Source organism: Conger conger, chromosome 8 (assembly GCF_963514075.1).
Source record: "Conger conger chromosome 8, fConCon1.1, whole genome shotgun sequence".
Classification (NCBI taxonomy): Eukaryota; Metazoa; Chordata; class Actinopteri; order Anguilliformes; family Congridae; genus Conger; species Conger conger.
Window position 1 is genome coordinate 31,981,485 of NC_083767.1, and position 21,618 is coordinate 32,003,102.

Sequence of the window (21,618 nt, forward strand, 5' to 3'; positions counted from 1 at the left end):
GCATTTAGTATTACAATTCATTACATTACATTATTGGCATTTGGCAGACGCTCTTATCCAGAGTGACGTATAGTTGATTAGACTAAGCAGGAGACAATCCTCCCCTGGAGCAATGCAGGGTTAAGGGCCTTGCTCAAGGGCCCAACAGCTGTGCAGATCTTGTGTCCCAGTCATTTACCGTAACCACTACGCTACAGGCCGCCCTGTATTCAGTGTTGATACCCAGCACTCCTTCTGCTGTCATGTGCAGGAATTGTGAAGTAAAACTTGTCCAAAATTTGGGTCAATAGCAAAATAGTTCCGTACAGTATGAAACATACCGGGTAAAAGCAAGAGAGGGTACAAAATCATGTTATGTAGGAATGAGCTTTTATGTCTCAGACCTAAAATGCAGGTACCTGTCCCTGATTGGGTGACAGGCTGACGAAAACACATTATTTTATATGCATGTGATGTGAGGAAGGAAACCAAATGGGCATTGTTTCATGTGTGTGTGTGATGTGGAAGAAAACCAAATGGTCATTGTCACCAAAGCAAACAGTACAATTCTGAACCAATTCTGGGGGTACAACAGGCACACCATTCTGGACCAATCACGGTAATTTGGTGGACTGTTGCAACTACTGCTAATACTATGGTGTTTAAATATTAGAATTTATAAGCTGGTGTACCTAATAAAGTGTATATGAACATTTTGCTTCTCATTGGCCTCCACTGGCTTCCTATTGCCGCACGCATCCGATTCAAGGCCCTAGTGTTGGCATTTCAGGCTGCTAAGGGGACTGCCCCACATTACATACAATCCCTGATCACTCCCTACTCCCCAGCTAGACCACTCCGGTCTGCCAGCTCTGGTCGCCTTACGGTTCCCTCTCTACGGGCACCTGGCGGTCGAGCTGCACGTTCACGCCTGTTTTCCGTTCTGGTCCCTCAGTGGTGGAATGACTTGCCTACCACTGTCAGGACAGCAGAATCCCTCCCCCTATTTCGACGCAGACTCAAAACACACCTCTTCAAACTCTACCTTAGTCCTCCCTCCTGACTTACCCCGCCCCCCCCTTCTGATACCCCTATCCCTGTCTAACCCCCCCCCCCCCCCCCCCCCCAAAAAAAAAAAAAAAAAATGATGACGACTATATGTTTAGAACAGCAGTCCAGGTGTATTTTCCTAGTTCTGGTTGTGATGCTTTGACTTGTGGTAGAACCTATGCACTTGTAAGTCGCTTTGGATTAAAAGCGTCTGCCAAATGACTAAAATGTAAATGTAAATGTGTGTAGCGGAAAAAATGAGAGAAAAAAATTCCTGTCAACACTGTAGAAACTAAACATTCCACCATTCATTCCTATGGAGTATACACTCACTGAGCACTTTATTAGGTATTTATTAGACTTATTCTGTCGACTTCTACTGCTGTAGCCTTAGAGTTACGATGCGTTGCTCTTCTGTATACGACTGTTATAATGTGAGGTACTGTCACCTTCCTGTCAGCTTTGACCAGTCTGGCCATTCTCCTCTGACGTCTCTCATTAACAAAGCATTTATGGCTGCAGAACTGCTGCTCAGTTTTTTTGTTTTTTGCACCATTCTTTGCAAACTCTAGAGACTAGTGTGAATGAAAATCCCAGGGGATCAGCAGTTCAATCATTCCACGGTCAAAGTCACTTAGATCACATTCTTTCCCCATTCTGATGGTTGATGTGAACATTAACTGAAGCTCCTGACCAGTATCTACATGATTGTATGCATTGCACTGCTGCCACACAATTGGCTGATTAAATAATCGCATGAATAAGCAGGTGTAATAAAGTAAAAATGTTCCTAATATGGGAGGCAAAGGCTATTGTGACATCACAGGCTTCCTTGAGCATACAGCTTATTTGCATAAATGATGTCTGAACTGCAGAATGTCTGTTACCGTGAGGCTAGTGTGTGAAAAAAGCTGTCCTCAAACAAATGCTCATAATTCTAAAAGAATAAACACTAACCAAAGTGTGAATCAGTATGAAACACTAAACATTTTGATGTATAATATATGTATGTAGTCCCAGAATTGAGCGAGTAATGGCAGTTTAAAAAAAACAAAATGTTAATTCCAGCAGTCACTATTCTAGAAACGGAACATTGCTTCGCAATCACACAAATAAACTTGAATTTTGAATAACAGTAGTGTGTTGCTTCGCAATCACTAATGAAATGTTTTCTTGTTTATCTGACTCCAAAAGAGAGTTTAACCACTCCTCTGTTCAACAAAAGGAACTGCAAATGTCTGTCAATAGTGTGGCTCTATATGATCACTATTTATTTGTAGACGCGGACGTGTCTTTGGCCTGTATAGCCTACAATGATTAATTATGTGTCTTGTGACAGCACAAGTGTATAGGCGAATGACTACGAGGTGCAGGTATCCTATGTTATCTTTGTCTGTTAGGACTCTAAACTGCTAGGTGCGCAGTGGTGCGAGTCAAGAAGGATACATGTTAAATTCTGTGCAATGTAGAAATAGAATGCCGATGTGGAAAGGTGGAATATGAATGGCTCTACGTGAATGGCACACTGAATGGCGAGTCTCCTCAAACCATTTCATGTTTCCCTCTGACAACAATGTTTCTGCTGATGTTATCTCTGTACATCTCAGAACCCTGCTGACTCATATGTAACTTGTATAACCTGTGTTTTATTAAAGGCCTATAGCAGGCAGTCTTTGGCATAGTGGTTGAGGTAAATGACTGGGACACACAAGGTTAGTGGTTCTAATCCCAGTGGTTACTTTTTGAATTATTTAACTTTTTATTCAGATTTTCCTGATATTGTTGTAGGAAAAAAATATATATATATTTGCAGCCCAGGAATGTGATTCAGCTGCTGAAATAATATCCCAGTTAAGTCACAGCATTCCACCATACACAAGTTTTCAATTCCCATTCAATGCCATATTCCTAAATGGCATTGCGAAACCTGAGAAACGAGCAGCAATTAGTTAACAAAAATAAAACAATTAGCTAGCTCAAATAACTGGTTAACTAAGCATAGTTTACGATTTGGCTACTCGCCATTTCATTGTTCGTATAGGCTGTGTAAATGCTTCTGTTAGCTGACAAACTGCTATAGGCTACTCCCAAAAGTAGGCTAGCTGCCAAGACAGTGAGGGAATTCGCTGCACCAACTGGCCCAGAGTTGCTTGCTATTTGGGTGTATGGGCTTCTCGATAAAACTTTTCATTGTTCTATATAGTCTAATGTTACCAACATTTAACTTAAATTTAACTTTATAACTGAAGTTGCCAGCAAGCTAGTTAGCTGTAAGCCAATTGCATGTTAGCTTGTGTAGATCTGTTATTTGCAAGCTATGTGCAACAGAGGCCTCCTCACATGATGAAACGAGGATGCAACTACGGCCACATGAGCCCCTGCCTCAACCAATCAGAGATCAATTTGCTTACTCATCGCTGACTCATTGCATTGATTTAGTGATTTTTCATTATTTTTTATTAGCTCTTTTTTGGTGCAGCCTAGAAAAGAAATTGACCCAGGAAAATTGTTAAATTATATTGCCTGCTTCTATTGATGACTGAAATCTGAGTGTAGAGGTTGTAACTCACATTGGTACGAGTATGATGAATTTAGACAACAATCATAGAAAATGAATGGCATCATCAGTAATTCTATTTCCGGACAATGGCAGCCATCTTGCGGCCACATTTCCTTTCTAGTTATTCTATTCTATTTCAGTTCAATGGTCATAACTGACTGCATACTGAAAAGACTGAAGTGCTTTCAGGGGGCCAGGGTTTGCCATTCTCTGAGAAGCTCGCAAACTCCAGAGGTTACTCAAGGTATTGTAGTTTTGTGAGCCAAAAAGCACATTTCCCCATTGAAGTCCATTATTTTGGACCATACTTTTGAACTCTAAACTTTTCTCAGACTGAACTAATTAATCTCCTGATTTCTTTTCTGAGCTATACCGAAGAAGATTTAGTCCATGGTTTTTCCATTTAGCATGGTTTCACGTCATACTGCACGCAACTGTTCACGGGCACACCTGTGCATGAACGAGCATGAGCATGAGGCGTGATTGACTCATCGACTGATATGCTGAAAAGGGTTCAGCGAGTGAAAGTTCCCTACACAAATCTCTGCTCAGCCCAATAAATGGTTGTTATTTATATAGCGCCATTATCCAAAGTGCTGTGCAATTGATGCTTCTCACTCACCCATTCATACACACACTCACGGCGATTGGCTGCCATGCAAGGCACCAACCAGCATTTGGGGGTTAGGTGTCTTGCTGAGGGACATTGCATTACATTACAAAAGATATCAATATGAAAATTAATATTTTGATATTCCATTCCTAAGCAAGCTGAATAGTTTAAAGTTTAAACAAAGTTTCTAGGTGAAAGTATGGCGTAGTAGTTCAGTGCTTACAGCTAGGCCATTACATTACATTACATTACATTACATTACATTATTGGCATTTTGCAGACACTCTTATCCAGAGCGACATACAGTTGATTAGACTAAGCAGGAGACAGTCCTTCCCTGGAGCAATGTAGGGTTAAGGGCCTCACTCAAGGGCTCTTATTGTGGCTACACCGGGATTAGAACCATCGACCTTGCGTGTTCCCAGCCATTTACCTTAACCACTACGCGACAGGCCGCTGCTACAGGGACACTTCGACATGCCCAGGGTGGGAATCAAACCAGCAACCCGCCGACTGCTCTTGCCGCCTGAGCTAATGCTGCCCCAAAATGTTCCTAATAAAGTGCTGAGTGAGTGTATATAGACTCATATTGATATATATAGGCTTCATAGATTTTCATTAAACATATATGCTCATATGCTTCATATACTTCATATATGAATAAACCAATTGCCTTGCATTATACAATAACACCTCATGACTTTGATCGGCTGTTATAAATGCCAATCAAACTTTGATTGACTTTGACTGGCTGTTATAAATGCCAACCATCAACCATTATGAATACCTAGCAACAACCTAGCAACTGACTAGTAATACCCAAGGAACTTATATGGGCTTACCGTAAATCCTCAAATTGTGGCCGGGGTCTTTTATTTACTTAGGCTGCACAAAGCACAGGCCTTTATTTGGGGCAGGCTTGTATTCGAGGCAGGCCTTTATTTCTTATTAGTCTTCTGTTGTAGAATTTTATTCTTAGAATTAAAGTAAAAGGCTACACTTAAAGTGGGCCAACACTGTTCAACACTTCCTGTAACCATTCAGAAACGCAACTTGAGTAGTTAAACCATTAATGAAAGCCAAAACAGATGCGTCTTCATAAAATACCAACTTGCCAGACACGCCTTCATGAAGAATAACAAATAAGCGTAGACAGCAAGTTAAGGATCTTTTTTTCCTAAAGTGCGTTTTATTGTGAGACATGCGTTTCGTTTGGAGCAGCATAAGATTTTCGCTTTGGTTTGGGATTTAATTTACTTTTGGACTGTTTGATTCAATTGCTAAATGTTGGGACTGATGGGCACTGAAATTTGGGGGGTATTTGGTAGTTCACTGTTAAGTTTTATGTAGTTGAAAGAGTGTCGGGATTTCCACCCGTCTGTTTATTGCGAGCCAAGGAAGCTGCTTTCATTCATTCATTGAACGTGCGCTGTGCTGTAAATACATGGAAACCTTATTGCGTAGCCAAGTAGCCTAAATTGAGTTAATTTTTAATTTTGCCTGATTTACTTTTTATTAAATTCGTAGGCTGGAATGCCTGGCGGCAACAATTGTGCTTCAATGTATACTGCTTGAGCTTTTGACAAGCTACTCAGAGGGGGCAGCAAGCGACTGGTAGCTTGAGAGCAACGTGTTGGAGACCCATGGTGTAGGACAACGATTTTTCATTGGCAACAGTATTAAACCAACCAACAATATAAAATATTAAGAAGAGCTCTTTTATTTCATTGAGTTAAATCGAAACAATGTCTTCTAGTGCTCATGGACTGATAGCCCTACTGGTAGGCAATATTACCCCGGCTTGTATTTGGGGGCCGGGGTAATTTGTCCAAATTTTGTTATTTGTCCGAATCGACCACGCCTCCGGCTATTATCCGAGGCCCGGCTTCAAATAGAATCTCGGACGCAATTTGAGGATTTACTGTAATAGACTTTCATGAAACATTCATGTGTAGATGGTTGAGATAGTTCCATTAAATCAATTGTCTTGTATTATGCAATAACACCTCATGACATGATTGGCTGTTATGAATACCTAGCAACCACCTATAAACCACCTAGCAACACCTTAGCAACCACCTAGCAACACCTCAGGAGCCACCAAGCATCAACCTAGCAACCACTGAGCAACACCCTAGCAACCAGCTAACACACCTTAGCAACCACCTAACAATGCCCTAGCAATGACACAGCAAAACCTTAGCAACCACCTAGCAATGCCATAGCAACCCCTGAGCAACCACCTTGCAACCACCAAGCAACACCCAAGCAACTGCTTAGCAACACCAAAGCAACAACCTTGCAACACCTTAGCAACACCTTTACAACCACCTAGCAATACCCTAGCAACCACCTAGTAGTAGTACTTAATTATGAGCCTTTGTTTGAGAGCAGCTTACTTTAAGTTCTCGTATCACTCGACCAGACATTCTGCTGACCACTGCAGCAGAGATTCTTTAGTTCAGCCAATTTTCTATTGATATGCAAATGACCTGTGTGCTTATGGAAGCCTGTTTTGTTACAATAGCCTCTGCCCTCTAGGAGAGTTCATAACTGACTTTACACAAGAAAAGCATCATATGCTACCATGAAACTGCTACCACACCACTGATCGGTTGTTAATAATACCTAGCAACCACCTAGCAACTGAATACTAAACCCTAGGAACCTATATGGACTTATATAGGCTGACTGGACTTTCATTAACCTTTGACCATTAACTTTCCTTCACTTCATCCACCACCAAGCAACACCTTAGCTACCACCTAGCAACACCCTAGCAACAACCTAGCAACCACCTTGCAACACCCAACCAACCGCCTAGCAACACCCTAGCAACACATAAGAAACCACCTTGCAACACCCAACCAACCACCTAACACACCTTTGCAACCACCGAGCAACGCCCTAGCTACCACCTAGCAACACCTTAGTACCCACCTTGTAACACCCTAACAACCACCTAGCAACACCTTAGCAACCACCTAACCCACCTTAGCACCCACCTAGCAACACCCAAGTAACCAACTATAACACCTTACAACCACCTAGCAACACCCTAGCTAGCAACACATTAGCACAACCTAGCAACGCCCTTGCAGCCACCTAGCAACTACCTAGCATCAACTTTGCTACCACCTAGTAACACCCTCACAACCACCGAGCAACACCTTTGCAATGACCTAGCAACACCAGGTCATAGTTGAGGTGGTCCTGCTGGAGACAGAGGTGGTGCAGAGGGGTACAGTTTCCATCCGAAAAAAGCTGACAACATTCCTGGAGTCTGACACTTTGAGGCAGGCTGACAGGCTGTGTGGCAATAAAGATTGGAGTAATTAGCCATCTGAAAGTTAGTTACGGTTCCCAGAATCTTAGCATTTCAGCGTCCAATAGCTACAATAGCGACTAAGTAACACAGTGTCAAGGAACATAGTTAAATCCCGATGTAGGAAAGCCGCCTGCAGTGCATGAGTGAGCACCATGGTCTAGGTTCAAATCCGGCAGTCCCACGGGAGCAATACATAATTGGCTTTGTGCTGCTCATGAATATAGGATGGATGCCATCATCATGGGTAGAAATGTTAATTCACCCCACTGACTCCTACTGGCTGCTCGGCAAGCACATGAATCGGTCTCCTGCCTTTGTTCCATGCTTGCAAGTACACATAGTTTGTGAATTGAACATTATATATTTTGGTGGGATTGGAGATGCCAAATTAAAAAAATTACATTTGCAAAAAAATTCAGATGAATAGGTCTAATATGCAAACTGAACTACACATTTTCCAATATATTTCCATTAAGGAAATGTTGCAGTATTTTGACCAACAGAGACTGCAAGTCTAGATTCTGTAATCCTGATCTTGTGGTATCTGGATCAGAACGATCCTATCTGAAAATTATTTGAAAAATCGGGACCAAACCAAAAAGATCGATTTGATCTTGGATAGAAAAAAAACCAGATTTAAAAATCCGAATAATTAATCTAGATTAAAAGTTTTGAAATATTGGGCCCAGTTGATCAGTGAAATACTACTAATTTGTGCCCCTGTCTCCTCTATATTCTCACCCACCCATTTACGATATAAGAAAAAAAAACTACACAACAGAGTGCCTGCGTCATAATGCTGTCAATATGTAAAACATATTTAAACTCAGTTTTGCAATCAATACAAAAACTGCATTCACTGGCAATTATGTGGTGCACACTGGTACTGCAGAATTTTCAGTTTGTACAGCTGTAAACATACCTCCAGACTGTGGATGGTTTTTTTTTCAACCCTGTGTGTCATGTTGAAGGATCATGATTTTTTCTAGTGGAACCACGGACACTGTGGGGAATGGGCACACAACAGTTCTGGAGTAGAGTGCTCACATTTGCCACCTAGTGGTGGTTGTGCAAAAAACTACAAATGACTGCTCAACCTGTAACCGGGCAAAAAGAAGAATAGATGTTAACTGGGAATTTCATTAAAGGCATTCCTCAAATTGCGATAACAATCATTATAAATCAAGAAGCATGACAACTAATATTTCCCCAGCTAAAAAAAGCAAAGGTTTTTTCCCTAAATACAAATGATATCTTCAAACCAGAGCTAAGCAATCCTCTATATGTGACGAGACACCCCTTGCCGCAGAAGCAAAACACAAAATTAAACACGAAACCACTGCACGTCTAGCTCCTAGAAGGAAAATTAAATGTTTTGGAATGTCCTTAAAGATGGCAGACCTTTCCAGGTCAGGAGCATGGAAAAGAAAAAAGAAGAGAAAAATAAGTGATTGTAATGAGTCCTGCTCTCTCGCTTTCTGGCTTTGTCTCACTCGCTCTCTCTTTCTCATCAGGTGATTCCCTCCTATGTCTCTCCCCTTTTTGGGTCTCTCGTGACTTCACATCACTCATGGTCCACAAAGCCGTGGCCTTCGACCTCGGGGGCCGCACCACCCTCCTCACCTTCAGTCCCCCCCGCCGGATAACTTACCTGCTGACCTGCAACCCCTGGGCTGGACAGGAAGTGACGCGGGAGGTTGACTGTCCAATGGGGGGGTCTCAGGAGCTGGATCGTTTCTGGGGAGACATCCTGACCACGAGGGTCCTGCTGCAGAAAGCCAAAATCAACTGCCCTCCAACCCTGGCACTCCTCCTGCCCCTGGGACAGAACAGCATGGGGGAGGGGCGCACAGGGGTAGTTGAGGTGGTCCTGTTGGAGACAGAGGGGTTGCAGAGGGGTACAGATTCCGTCCGAAACAAGCTGACAACATTCCTGGAGTCTGACGCTTTGAGACAGGCTGACAGGGTGTGTGGCAATAACCAGATTGGAGTAATTTGCCATCGGAAAGTTAGTTACGGTTCCCAGAACTTTAGCATTTCATAGCTACAATGTATGAATGCCACTTGCTGCACATGAGTGAGCACCATGGTCTCGGTTTGAATCTGGCAGCCCCATGGGAGCAGTGCATAATTGGCTTTGTGCTGCTCATGGATGTAGGATGGATAGTCAGGAGGGATAGAAATGTTAAGTCACCAGACTCCTACTGGCCTTTCGGCAAGTACATGAATGGGTTTCCTTTGTCTTTGTTCTATGCTTGCAAGTCCACAGCAGGGCCGTATACATAGTTTGTGAATTGAACATTCTATATTTGGGTGGGATTGGAATAAAATAATTACAAAAATAAAATAATGCAAGTCCACAACAGTATAGTATAATGCTTGGGGGATTGGGTTTCTAGCTTGAAGGTTGAAGGTTTGATTCCAAGTTGGGGTGTAGCCATTCTACCCTTGGGCCAGGTTCTTAACCTGAAAGTCTTCAGTAAAATATGTACAAGTATGTACAAGTTTAAGGACAATAGAGGGCTAAGCTAAGTAAGGGAAAATATGTAGAGACCTATCTGACCTCTCCTTGCAGTGGCGGCTGGTGGCAATTTACATGGGTGGGGTGCCATACACATGCGCAAAGCAGGCACACAGACACCAGTCCTCAAAACATAGATGTATGTAAATACGACAAACTGACAAAAAATGAATCGCAAACCATTGTGAATTGTTCTTAGCCCGCTCTAGTGAAAACACAAAGACGTGACACAAGACCCATTTCCTCCAATGAGGAAGTTCATTATGTTTGTAACAACATGCAGTAGCCTACTGCGCACAAGAAACTGCCTGGCTTGCTTGCCATCTAGCTAAAGAAATACACACAGCAATCAATAAAAAAGAACTACTTATGATGATAACACCTTGTGATTAAAATACAGTGTTAAAATACAATTGCAGGTTTTGCACACCGTCGCGGAAAATAATCAAAAGTTACATTTTTATATTGTATTGGCTATATCCTAAGTTACATGTAGCTACAACACTTTTTTAATTTTTTTTTTTAATGAGCTAACTTTAGCTAGCCAGCAATCTAATTATAATTCAGGAAGGATAAGTTCATTTAAATTAACTGGTTAAGTCTTGGCAGAGCACAATAGCCAGTGTATAAACCAGTGCATTTAAGATAGAACTATGGTAGTTATTTAATGAATAGCCTACACAAAGTAAGGTTAGTTGGATAGTTAGCCAGTTAAGTTGCTGTAGCTACAAGCATTATGCTCCATAAGCAGCAATGAAGGCAGAGAAAGTCCAGCCATTTAAGATGGCTAAACTAAATAAATAAATATTTAAACATGAAATAGATAAATCACTTGCCCTCTGAATTTCTGTGAGCAGCTAATCAGCGTCACCTGAGAGAGAAACCGTGCCCAGCCAAAACTGACAGATATGAGAGAAAACACTGACTTTAAATATTATGTATTTATGTACACAATTTTATGTTATTTACACAATCAGCGATTTAGCAGACAGAAAAGCCAATATTCAATGTTACAAAGATTTTTATGAAAATATTTTTTTTTCTGCACTGACCAATCAGTGGGGCGGTGCCCATTGCGCCCATATTGACCGGCCACAACTGTTTCTGGGACTGTATGGATCTCACAGCCTTGCTGTGACTTCATGGCCATCCTTTTTTTGGGTTGTTTGCAGGTGATCTTGAGACGCAGTAGAGGTGGAACAGGTGACAAACTTCTTCACCTGCCCCGAGACAGCAGAGAGGAGGTGTGGATGAAGGTGACCCAAATACTGCCCCTCCTAATGCCTGGAGAGGCCATCCTGGTTGAGGCCTACTGCCCTCCACTGAAGCCTAGACCTCGAGTTGAAGATCACACCTGGGAGCAGTACTCCAGTAAGGGCTAACATCCATCATTTTTAGCCACAGATATTCACTGGAAGAACATTTTTTCTTTATTATACCCACTTATTCATGCGATTATCTACTCAGCCAATTGTGTGGCACTAGTGCAATGCATACAATCATGCAGATATGGGTCAGGAGCTTCAGGTCATATTCACAACCATCAGAATTGGGACAAAATGTGATCTAAGTGACTTTGACTGTGGAATGATTGTTGGTGGCAGACAGGGTGGTTTGAGTCTCAGAAACTGCTGATCTCCTGGGATTTTTATGCACGCTAGTCTCTACTTCGCAAAGAATGGTGCAAAAAAAACAAAAGAAATCCAGTGAGCAGCAGTTCTGCAGACAGAAACTCCTTGTTAATGAGACACGTCAGAGGAGAATGGCCAGACTAGTCAAAGCTGACAGGAAGGTGACAGTAACGCAAATAACCACACAATACAACAGCGGTATGCAGAAGAGCATTTCTGAGCACACAATGCATCATAACTATTACGTGGATAGGCTACAGCAGTAGAAGTCTAAAAGACAAGTCGAATAAATACCTAATAAAGTGCTCACTGGGTGTAAATATCAGTAGCAACCATTAATTTTAGTGGTCAAACTAGGCTTTGATGTTATTCATTAAAAATTATTATGATGGTTGCCAGACATTATCAGTTCTCATACAATGTCCTCCATAATGTTTGGGACAAAGACCCATTATGTCTGATTTGCCACAATTCTAGACTTCAAATCACACAATTTAACAAGTGGTTACAGTGCACATTCTCAGATTTTATTAAAGGGTATTTTCATACATTTTGATTTCACCATTTCAAAATTACAGCTGTGTTTATACATAGTCCCCCCATTTCAGGGCACACTTTCCCGATCAGCTCTATTTCAGCAACAATGAACTGCGCAGAAATGAACCATAATGAATCTGTGTTATCACTGTATTTATATGCCTTGCAGTTGACCTGAGAGTTAAAAAAACTTACATTCAGTTGAATGGACAGGTTGTTCTCCAGCGTTGCAGATGAGTCAAGGCCACAGGGCATTTTTGATCTCTTCATCTCTTCACTCGTGCTCAACCCTGTTCGCCCTCCCTGACTGTGCCTTTTATTTGCCCTTCTGCTCGCCATATAGTGGCTCTAGTAAAATTGGTCAATTGCATCCTTCCAACGGGACACTGTTTGTTATTTTCCTTAGTTTTTTTTATTTATTATTTTTGAAGGCGATCCTGGGAGGAGACTTGATCTCCGTGGGGTGTTGGCTACAAGGCACTTTGAGCCCGGTAAGATTTTTAAGACGAGCAAAGTTTTATTTAGGTTTGTTTAGGCAGACAGGACTAGGGTTACTCGTCGGTCTGCATTGTTCGTTTCGTTCCCCCTCCCCATTCTACACTTGATCTTCCTGTCCGTTACCCTGTCATGGCCTGACCCTAGACTGGGTCGTAACACACGCCCACTGCTTAAGTCGGCACACACTCCTGGATGGCATTACAAATCAGTCCAGGAGTTAAATGTGCTTCTGTCTACAGTAGGTGGCAGAGACTTGAAACACATTGGGTGAGAAAGAGCCGAGACACCCAAAAGCTGTAAAGTTGCAAGCCCCAAGCCAGCTGAAAAGCTACGCGAATCTGGTTATTTTCTTTGCATTTGTTTTAGCCCGGATCCTTTTGACGGTGAAGGGTGAAGACTTTTGTTTGTTTTTTTGTTTGGGCATGCGCTCTCCCTCCCTCCAGTTTCGACCAGTCCAAATAAAAGGCCAGTGCAATACAGAATTTCCGTAGCTCCCTGCGTACAGCTCCTCTGTCCTCTCGGGGCTGTATCATGGCGTGTAACAAGTTTTAATCTCGACAGGTCACTTGGTGGAGACAATGGTGTGGATAGGAGCATCTGCCAAATGCCATTAATGTAATGTAATGTAGAAATGGTTGGCGTTAACCATAGTGTAGCAGTAATACTGGCTTTTGTAGTGGCAGCAATGGCAGCAATACTATAGAACTATAGCAGTTTTACCACCATTAGGGTTTGCTAATGAGTGCTCTTTTATTATTCCAGTATCTAGCTCCAGCCACTCAAGTGCTTTTTTCCCCAACCCTGCATGTCATTTGTGGGTGTAATTAAAACAATTTCTCTCATCCCCCCCCCCCTTCCCTGTCAGATTGCAGGCCCCAGGTTCCTAATCTGTCATTCAGGATGTGTGCCACTGTCACCCGCTCCCCCCAAAACGTCCCCCTGCTGTACAAGGTGAGGAGGGGGGGAGGAAGATCTGGTCCCATCCTTCTTGCTCATGGTTCCATCCTTCATGCTCATCACTACAAAGCAAATAGCAATCGGTCACTGTGGCAAGAGAGCCAGAACCCATTTGAACTATTTTCAGACCCCAGACTGTGTAGAACTTTTACCAACATGAGAAAGGCATCATAATGTCTACATAATATTTGTCCCTCTAAACATTACTGCCATTTCCCTCTCCCCTTTTTAAAAAAGATTTCTCCCTTCTTCCACAGTTGGAGTGTAAAGTTCGACCGATGGGCACCCCTCCATCTCAATATCACTCCATCTCTCAGTCCTTGGAAACCACCATGTCTGACCTTGCCTACTGTGACCCGTCCATGACCGCCTCCCTCCGGCGCCTGGCAACTGATACCGCCCAGGCCTGCCTCCAAGTTGTCATGGAGACAGAGTCCAAGATGTCACCAGAGCAACGGGGCGGGATGTATGCTCAGAGCGATGTAATAGGTGGGCGAGTTGCTCCCACAGTTACAGTGCAGTCTGTATGTATTTGGAAAGTCTAACATTTGTTGTTTTGAGGACATTAGATTTTAAATGAATTGATGAATATGAGGTTACAGTGCACTGTCACCTTTAATTTGAGGGTATTTACATCCCTATTGAGTGATCCGTGTAACAATTGGCCCTTTTTATACATAAGACCCGAATTTCAGGGGACCAAAAGTAATTGGATAGTTGGCTTCTCATCTGTTTCTGATTTGTGAGGTGTATTCAGTTGCTTCTACTGTTCAGGTATAAGAAAGCTTTCAGGATCTAGTCTTGATTCTGAGATTTTTATTGCCCTTGGATTCTGTTATTGGGATTTATTAACATGAGGATCGGAGGTGTGCCAATGAAAGTCAAGGAAGCCATTACGAGTCATCATTTTGGTAAGCCTAAAATGGGGGACTATTAAATATGGATGCAAATACCCACAAATTAAATTTGCACTTTAATCTCATATTTATTGTTTAATTATCAGATTAAATTATGCAAATCTTTTTTAAAACATTGTCTTTTGGTAGGCTTTGTTAATGGAACTTCGCATTTAATGATGTTTGCACAGTGACATATAGACTCCAAGAAATAGGCCTGACATTGCTGTAATAATGACCAAGTCATTCTAATAGAAATACTTAGGAATCCTGTTTAATCCCTTAAACCAGAGTGTGTTATTTCCATTCAATCATTTTAACAGTGAAAGCCACAAAGCTAACGGTTCTATTTCTACTATTTTACGATACCATTGTTTTAGCAACGACAGTTTCTTATTTTATAATATGTGCGGTCACAGAACAAAATCTAGCAGTTTATACTGCAATTAGTAATCGGTCTCATAAAATTACTATTATCTGAAATATCTAACCGCAAATTTAGTATTTAAAATAACCAATATTAGCGATTAAACATACCGACAACCTGAAGGTTGTAGTTCTTTGGAAGTCGAATTTGACTAGGCTCTCATGTCATGCAACACCAAAACAGACCCCGGGTTTAATAAAGTAATTTATAAAAAAAATAAAATACAAACACAGAGTAGACAAGGACTAATCTAATCACAGAGAATGAATGTTAACAAAGACTGCTACATGGAATGCTTAGAAAGGAATGTGTGTGCGTGTGCATGTACATGTACGCGTGTATGTGCGCTTTGTAACTACGCGTCATAACCTCTGCGTAGCCTATGGTGTAGGGAGCACGGCTACACACTGCGTAGATTCAACACAGAAGTATAAATAAGGCTTAACTCTTGTCTCTGGTGTTAGGGAAAAATGCCCTTTTTAACATTTCACAGGTGAGCATCGTCTGATGAAACAGATCCAGTAAAAAACAACAATAGCTATTCTTCAGTTTACCTTTCGTATTTATTTGCAAAGAAATGACAGAAAGTGAGAAAGCTTACCGGCTTTCTGATTTGCATCAGACACAGTAAGACTCTTATACACACTTTTATTTGTAACCACGTGATTGTCTTTATGTTAATACACATTGCCAATTAGGAATCAAAAATTACCCTTACACTGGGCAGAGGGGAGTGTGTTTGTGTAGTATGCTTTAGTGGTTATTTGTTGAGTTTGTAAGAATTAGTTGTGGTTAGGAGTAAAACACGTGTGTGATTAACTCCTAGGTTACATATGCGATAGCAGCGAACCGATTCTCATAAATAAGCTACACAGCTAACAGTGCATACTCACATAATAAAGTGAACTAACTTTACAAACAGAAAACATATACATTCACAGCAGACGAACCACAATTAAGACTAAACTAAATAGTAGTTAATGCCTGGGATGTTTGGTCAGTCTTACTGAGTCCGTTTACACGTTGCTGTTTCTGGTCGTGTATGTCCTGGAGGAATGGAATGGTGAATGATGAAGCGACGTGATGCGTGGTCCGGTCCTCTGAAAGATGGGTGGTGGTGACGTTGGTTTCAGGCTGCAAAAGTTTGATTAGCTGTTTGTGATACACGGGGTGTGTACCAAGTTACAGGTTGGTTTTAAAAACGGCACTGAGTTGCCAAGGAAAACTCTAAACAGAAATTATCCCCGTGATTCCCACTCTTAAAGCTGCATACTGTCATTTACCAACAACGGAAATGATCCAGAGAACCAAAGCCATAATAGATTTTAATTCCAAAAACATTTAAACGGCAGAGAAACATCAATAAGAAAAGAAAAATTTGGTTTCATCTGAACTGTTCCTTTTTTTTGTATTAATCCCGCCACCACCCCCACTCTTTAGAGGACATCATTATTTCCAGGGCAAATACATTACGATTAAGATGGACAGACATACTTGACAAGACACGATGAGACCAAGCAGATGGATGGACAACAGACAGACAAACAGATAGATAAACATGACAGGACATGACAAGACAAGACCAAGCTTTGCCTATAATGGGTTGTAATAAAGATTAAAGGGGTCGTTTATGTTCTGATATAGGAGAAATGAGATCGGAAAGTAAGATGATGAAAGGAAGAGAATAAGATTATGGTGAGGGTTTTCTAATGTGTGTGTGTGTGCGTGTGTGTGTGTGTGTGTGTGTGTATGTGTTGGTATTAGTTAACAGGGAAATCTAATGAGATGATGGAGGGGCCCCAAACTGTATGAGGTTTGGTGCTGGAGTGTAATTTGTTCCATGGATATGTATTCTCTTAGGAGGTTTAACCATTGTGTAATGCATTTCTAGTTTTCCAGTTTAGGAGGATAGTTTTCTTGGTGCCAATGAGTATAGGTTTATAATTTTAGATTGGTGGTTTTATTTCTGAGAGATCTCCAAGTAGGCAAAATGATGGAGATACTGGAATGCTGGAGCTCAAAATAAGATAAATTATTTTGGTAACTTCTTGCCAGAAACATTGAGTTGGTGGGCAATTATCTGGTCTGTTCAGTGTGCAATGTTAGCATCCTTCTGGGTCTGTGAGTCTCATCCTATACATCTTGAGCTGAGTGATATGTGCTCTGTGGATTACCTTGTGCTGTATTAGTTGTAAGCAGTGGCATCACCAGGGGCTTCAGCTGGGAATCTTTTTTGACATGCCCCAAATCTTTTCGAGTGTTCTGTGTGCAGAGTTGTTTGCTAACTTTTGTCCACACAAAATCGGTGTCCAAATGCTACTTTCCATTTTCCTTTGGAGATCAGAAAATCACAGTTTAAATTTCTTCTTTCAACCTCCAAGCATTCCAGGTGCACAACGCCAAACATAAACAAAAAACATGGGTGACTGCGAACTGGTGGCTTTTATGTGGCAAGTGTATAACCACATGAACTCTCCGCATTCTGCACTGACCCAACGGCAGAAATTATACCACTCATTAACTGGTCTAGCTACATTGGTAACTAATCTGCAAAAGTCAGTAAATGGTACATTTCCATGGTTTAACATGTTTTTTTGGTATTTTGTACATTTTCCTAAATAATGTTTGTGCAGAGAAGATGACTTTCAGATTTCATTTGCCCAATATTGTTTCACATCAGTTCGCATGCAGGCTTTACTACATGACAGTTAATTGAATGTCATGCAGTAACAAATACTTTGAGTTGTCTTTTCATTCATGGTTTACTATTTACGATGTGTGCCTCCATGGGTGCTGCCATTGTTGTATGATGTCAGGTAACTGCTTCTAGTGAAGTCAGGATAGATGGATTTGCCCAGCATTAGCTATGTTATTGTGATTTTGACACTGTATGATGATGGAAGCAGGTGCTTCATTACACTGTAAAGTTGTACGTAAAGGTAAGTGTCAATTGTGAGGGACTTTATACAAAGACAGAATGAGGCTAACCTAGGGTATCGCTAGCGTTGTTTGTTGCAGCTAGCTAACGTTAGCTGATAACTTTACGGCATTTTACTTAGCGGGCTATGTAACTAACGTTAACCTTAGGTATATATTTAACTATGTTCGTTTGATGGTCAATATATGAGATGTTTGAGATTATATAGCCTACATTTTGTTAAAACATTTGGTTAAGAAAAATATCTTAAATAGTATAGTGGCCACCCAGTAGGTGGCTGTGTATGCACCCATTGCATTATCCAGACTAAGTATTTCCCCTCCTTAAAATCTTCATTTCACAAAAACAAAGCTATCATTCTATAACTTCGATAAAATTCTTTACATTCTTACAAACAACACAATGCATAAGACTGTTTTGTGAATATGAGAAAAGTGTAAAAGGAATTATAAGGTTATTATTTGACGTATGCATAGATGACATGAGTTATATGGATATAAGATTGGATATATGATACTTTGGGAGTTGCTAACATAATTTGGAGAAAAGTGAGATGAACAAAAGACCAACTGCTTAAATGGTTATACAAATAAGTATTTCAATCCAATGAACTGTCAACAGACCTCCTGCTTAAACGGTTATACAAATAAGTCTTTCAATCCAATCTACTGTCATCAGTCTCCTTGTTTATTATATTTATACATACAGACTGATAAACATTACAGCAATTTAACCTGTAAAGGTAAACACACTTTCACAGCTCAGCCCCAAATGTATTCAAACCTTGGTGATGCCCCTGGTTGTAAGTTAGTATTGTTAGTCATTGTGAAGGTGTTCCTCCAGATTTGGGTCCAGAATTTGGTTTTGGTGGTAAATGACAAGTCTTTTTCCAATGCTTTGATTGGGAAGGAAATTGTCTATGGTGGATATTAGTTTATATAATTTTGAAAGAATTTTCAAAGGTACTGAAGGTATTTTTCTTTCCCGACATTGAACTTCTGGACCAAATTCAGAAAATTAATTAATTAGTTTTTCTGGAAGAGGTGTTGGAGGTCTGTGATCCTTTTTTTTGTTGAGTAGAAAGTCAGGGTTGTGCTGTATTGGAGTGTATTTACAGGGTTTTGTAGATTTTCCACCAGGCTGTCAGGGTTGTTGAAATTACGGTGCTATTAAAGCAATTATGGTGTTTTATTGTGGTGTAGAGAAAGGGTAAATCGGAGACTGAAATGTCTTCACAGTGTCTTTGTGATTGTTCTATTCCTAACCATGAGTTGTTTGGGTGAATCCAGTTGGTGATATACTGTAGTTGATTTGCCAGATAATAATTCTAAAAATTGCAGCTGCAAGGGGTTCGATGAACAGAGCAAAAAGCAATGGAGAGAGTGGGCATTATTGCCTGGTACCCCTGTGCAGTGTGAAACTCTGTGATGTTAATCTGTTAGTAACAGATGTGGCCATTGGTGAACTACGATTCTCTGAAACCAAATTTGTGTAGCGTTCCAAATAAAAACTTCCAGTTTACTCTATCAAAGGCCTATCTGTGTCTAATGATACAATTTTTGGTTTCAATTTGTTTTGTTGTGGTACATTCATTTAATTGGATAATCTGCGCATGCTATTTGATGAGTGTCAGCCTTTGATGAATCCGGTTTGATCGGGATGGATTAGTGATGAGTTAATGGTTTCCATTCTGGTGGCTAGTGCTTTACTGATCATTTTTACATCTGTGTTGATGAGTGATAGGGGGCGGTTGCTGGAGCAGAGGGTTGGGTCTTTACCAGGTTTCAGTCGTACTGAGATGAGGGCTGTGTTAATATGTGGAGGAATTGTTGAGTTATGTTTAATAGTAAGGACCATTCTAAAAAAACAGTGGTGTTTTTTGTATAACTTGGCAGGAAAGGCCATCAGGTCCTGGAGCTTTTTTGGTTGGCATCTTATTGAGTGCTGTATGGAGTTCCTTGGGTGTTAACAGTGTGTCGAGTTTGGCTTGTTCTTTATTAAGTTGGGGTAATTCTATGTTATTTAGGAAGGTGTTAATATCTATTCCTTGTCAGGTTCCTTGTAGTTTGCTGTAGAATTCACAAAATGTGTCATTTATTTTTTTGGGTGTTGGCATGGGTCTTCCCTACTGATTTTCCTGTTCCTGTTTTTTCTTGTGTGATGTGTATGATATAATTCTTCCTCTCAATACTACCTTCACTGTTTCCCAAGTACAGTGGATGAGTTTATTTCCATGAAGGTTAAAACCGACAATGATGTGTCTTTGGCATAGGCTACTATGAATACCAGCAAATATTTAATAAAAATAAATACCTTATCTCCTAGATTGTAACATAAACTCTCAATATACTTTAATACACTTTAATGCAGGATCAATCAATTAAATCACACTAGTTTATAAATTGTATGCTACATACTGACAAGGTTTGTTGTTGGTAATAAAGCATGCTTTAGAAAAGTGCAAAAGAAGTATATTGCCTCTAACTTCTAACTTTAATATGAAAAATTGCCAATACACTTTACAGTGCACTATTCTAAGATTATGAATTCTTTGAGAGGTTTGAATCTTAAATAATCTGCCCAGTTGTGAGCATATGTTGTTTGATGTACAGTAGACATTGTACATGGCTGTAGCATGTTGTCAGAGATCTGTGCTGATATCTTGATGGAGAGCAGGCTGATGTTAGCATTAGGGCTGATCTGTTTAATTTTGTGGCTTTTGAGGCTTTCAGCAAATGCAAACATTTGACTTAAAACATTTTTTTAAATTATTAATATGCTTATGTCCCAAAAGGGTCCCAACACCTGCCATTAGTGATATATTACATTCTGATGATGTATGTCATTATGTTGCCAAATAATTGCCAGAACATTGTAATTGAAGTTAGCTCATATGAATCACATATTCAATACATATAATTTTATTCAAATTTCTAAAGACAGTCCAAAGTTATTCAGTTTTTGTCAGACAGTCCAATTTCAGCCCCTACAGCATGGAAAAGAAAACTAAACTTCATTGATGTCGCTTCATTGGCTGTTGCTATCGGGAAATTTCACAGAAGGCAAGGGGTGGCTAGTGAACAGTGGCACCAGAGCTGGGGGGCCAGGAGGCCTTTTACCTTTTCTGTATCACCAGTAATTCCCTAGTAAAGTTGCAACATTTACAGTGAAAATACTTTGCATGCATTCCCGTCCACTCTGACAAGAGGTAAAATGAAGCATGCAAACAGAAAAAGGAAGATTAGTCATGTTTTAATCAAATCCAGTGTCCATTGTCACACAAATTTTTTCCTGCAGAACTGCTGCTTACAGGATGTTTTTTGTTTTTTGCGCCATTCTCTGCAAGCTCTAGAGACTGCTGTGCATGAAAATCCCAGGAGATCAGCAGTTTCTGCGATAATCAAACCACCCTGTCTGGCAACAACAATCATTCCAAAGTCACTTTGTGATCAAAGTCACTTTGATCACATTTCTTCCCCATTCTGACATTTGGTCTGAAAAACAGCCGAACCTCTTGACCATGTCTGCATGCTTTTATGCATTTAGTTGCTGATTGGCTGATTAAATACTTGCATTGACAAGCCTACAGGTCTGCCTGATAAATTTCCCACTGAATGTACAGTACTTTGCAAAAGTTTTAGGCAGGTGTGAAAAAATGCTGTAAAGAATGCTTTCAAAAATAG

The 21,618-nt window shown here is 40.6% G+C and overlaps 1 protein-coding gene across 4 annotated transcripts in view; it reads left to right on the forward strand.

Moving 5' to 3' along the window:
* The window catches only part of LOC133134730 (carnosine synthase 1-like), a 71,871-nt gene that overhangs the window by 47,083 nt on the left and 3,170 nt on the right, over window positions 1-21,618 (forward strand). Inside the window, exons 4-8 of one of the 4 annotated variants that reach the window (XM_061251064.1) lie at window positions 9,045-9,538; window positions 11,224-11,422; window positions 12,651-12,710; window positions 13,583-13,668; window positions 13,932-14,163. In XM_061251064.1, coding sequence (XP_061107048.1) covers window positions 9,045-9,538; window positions 11,224-11,422; window positions 12,651-12,710; window positions 13,583-13,668; window positions 13,932-14,163 — 1,071 coding nt within the window. The remainder of the gene's footprint in view (window positions 1-9,044; window positions 9,539-11,223; window positions 11,423-12,650; window positions 12,711-13,582; window positions 13,669-13,931; window positions 14,164-21,618) is intronic. The other 3 variants (XM_061251066.1, XM_061251067.1, XM_061251068.1) reach the window with 3 other exon arrangements.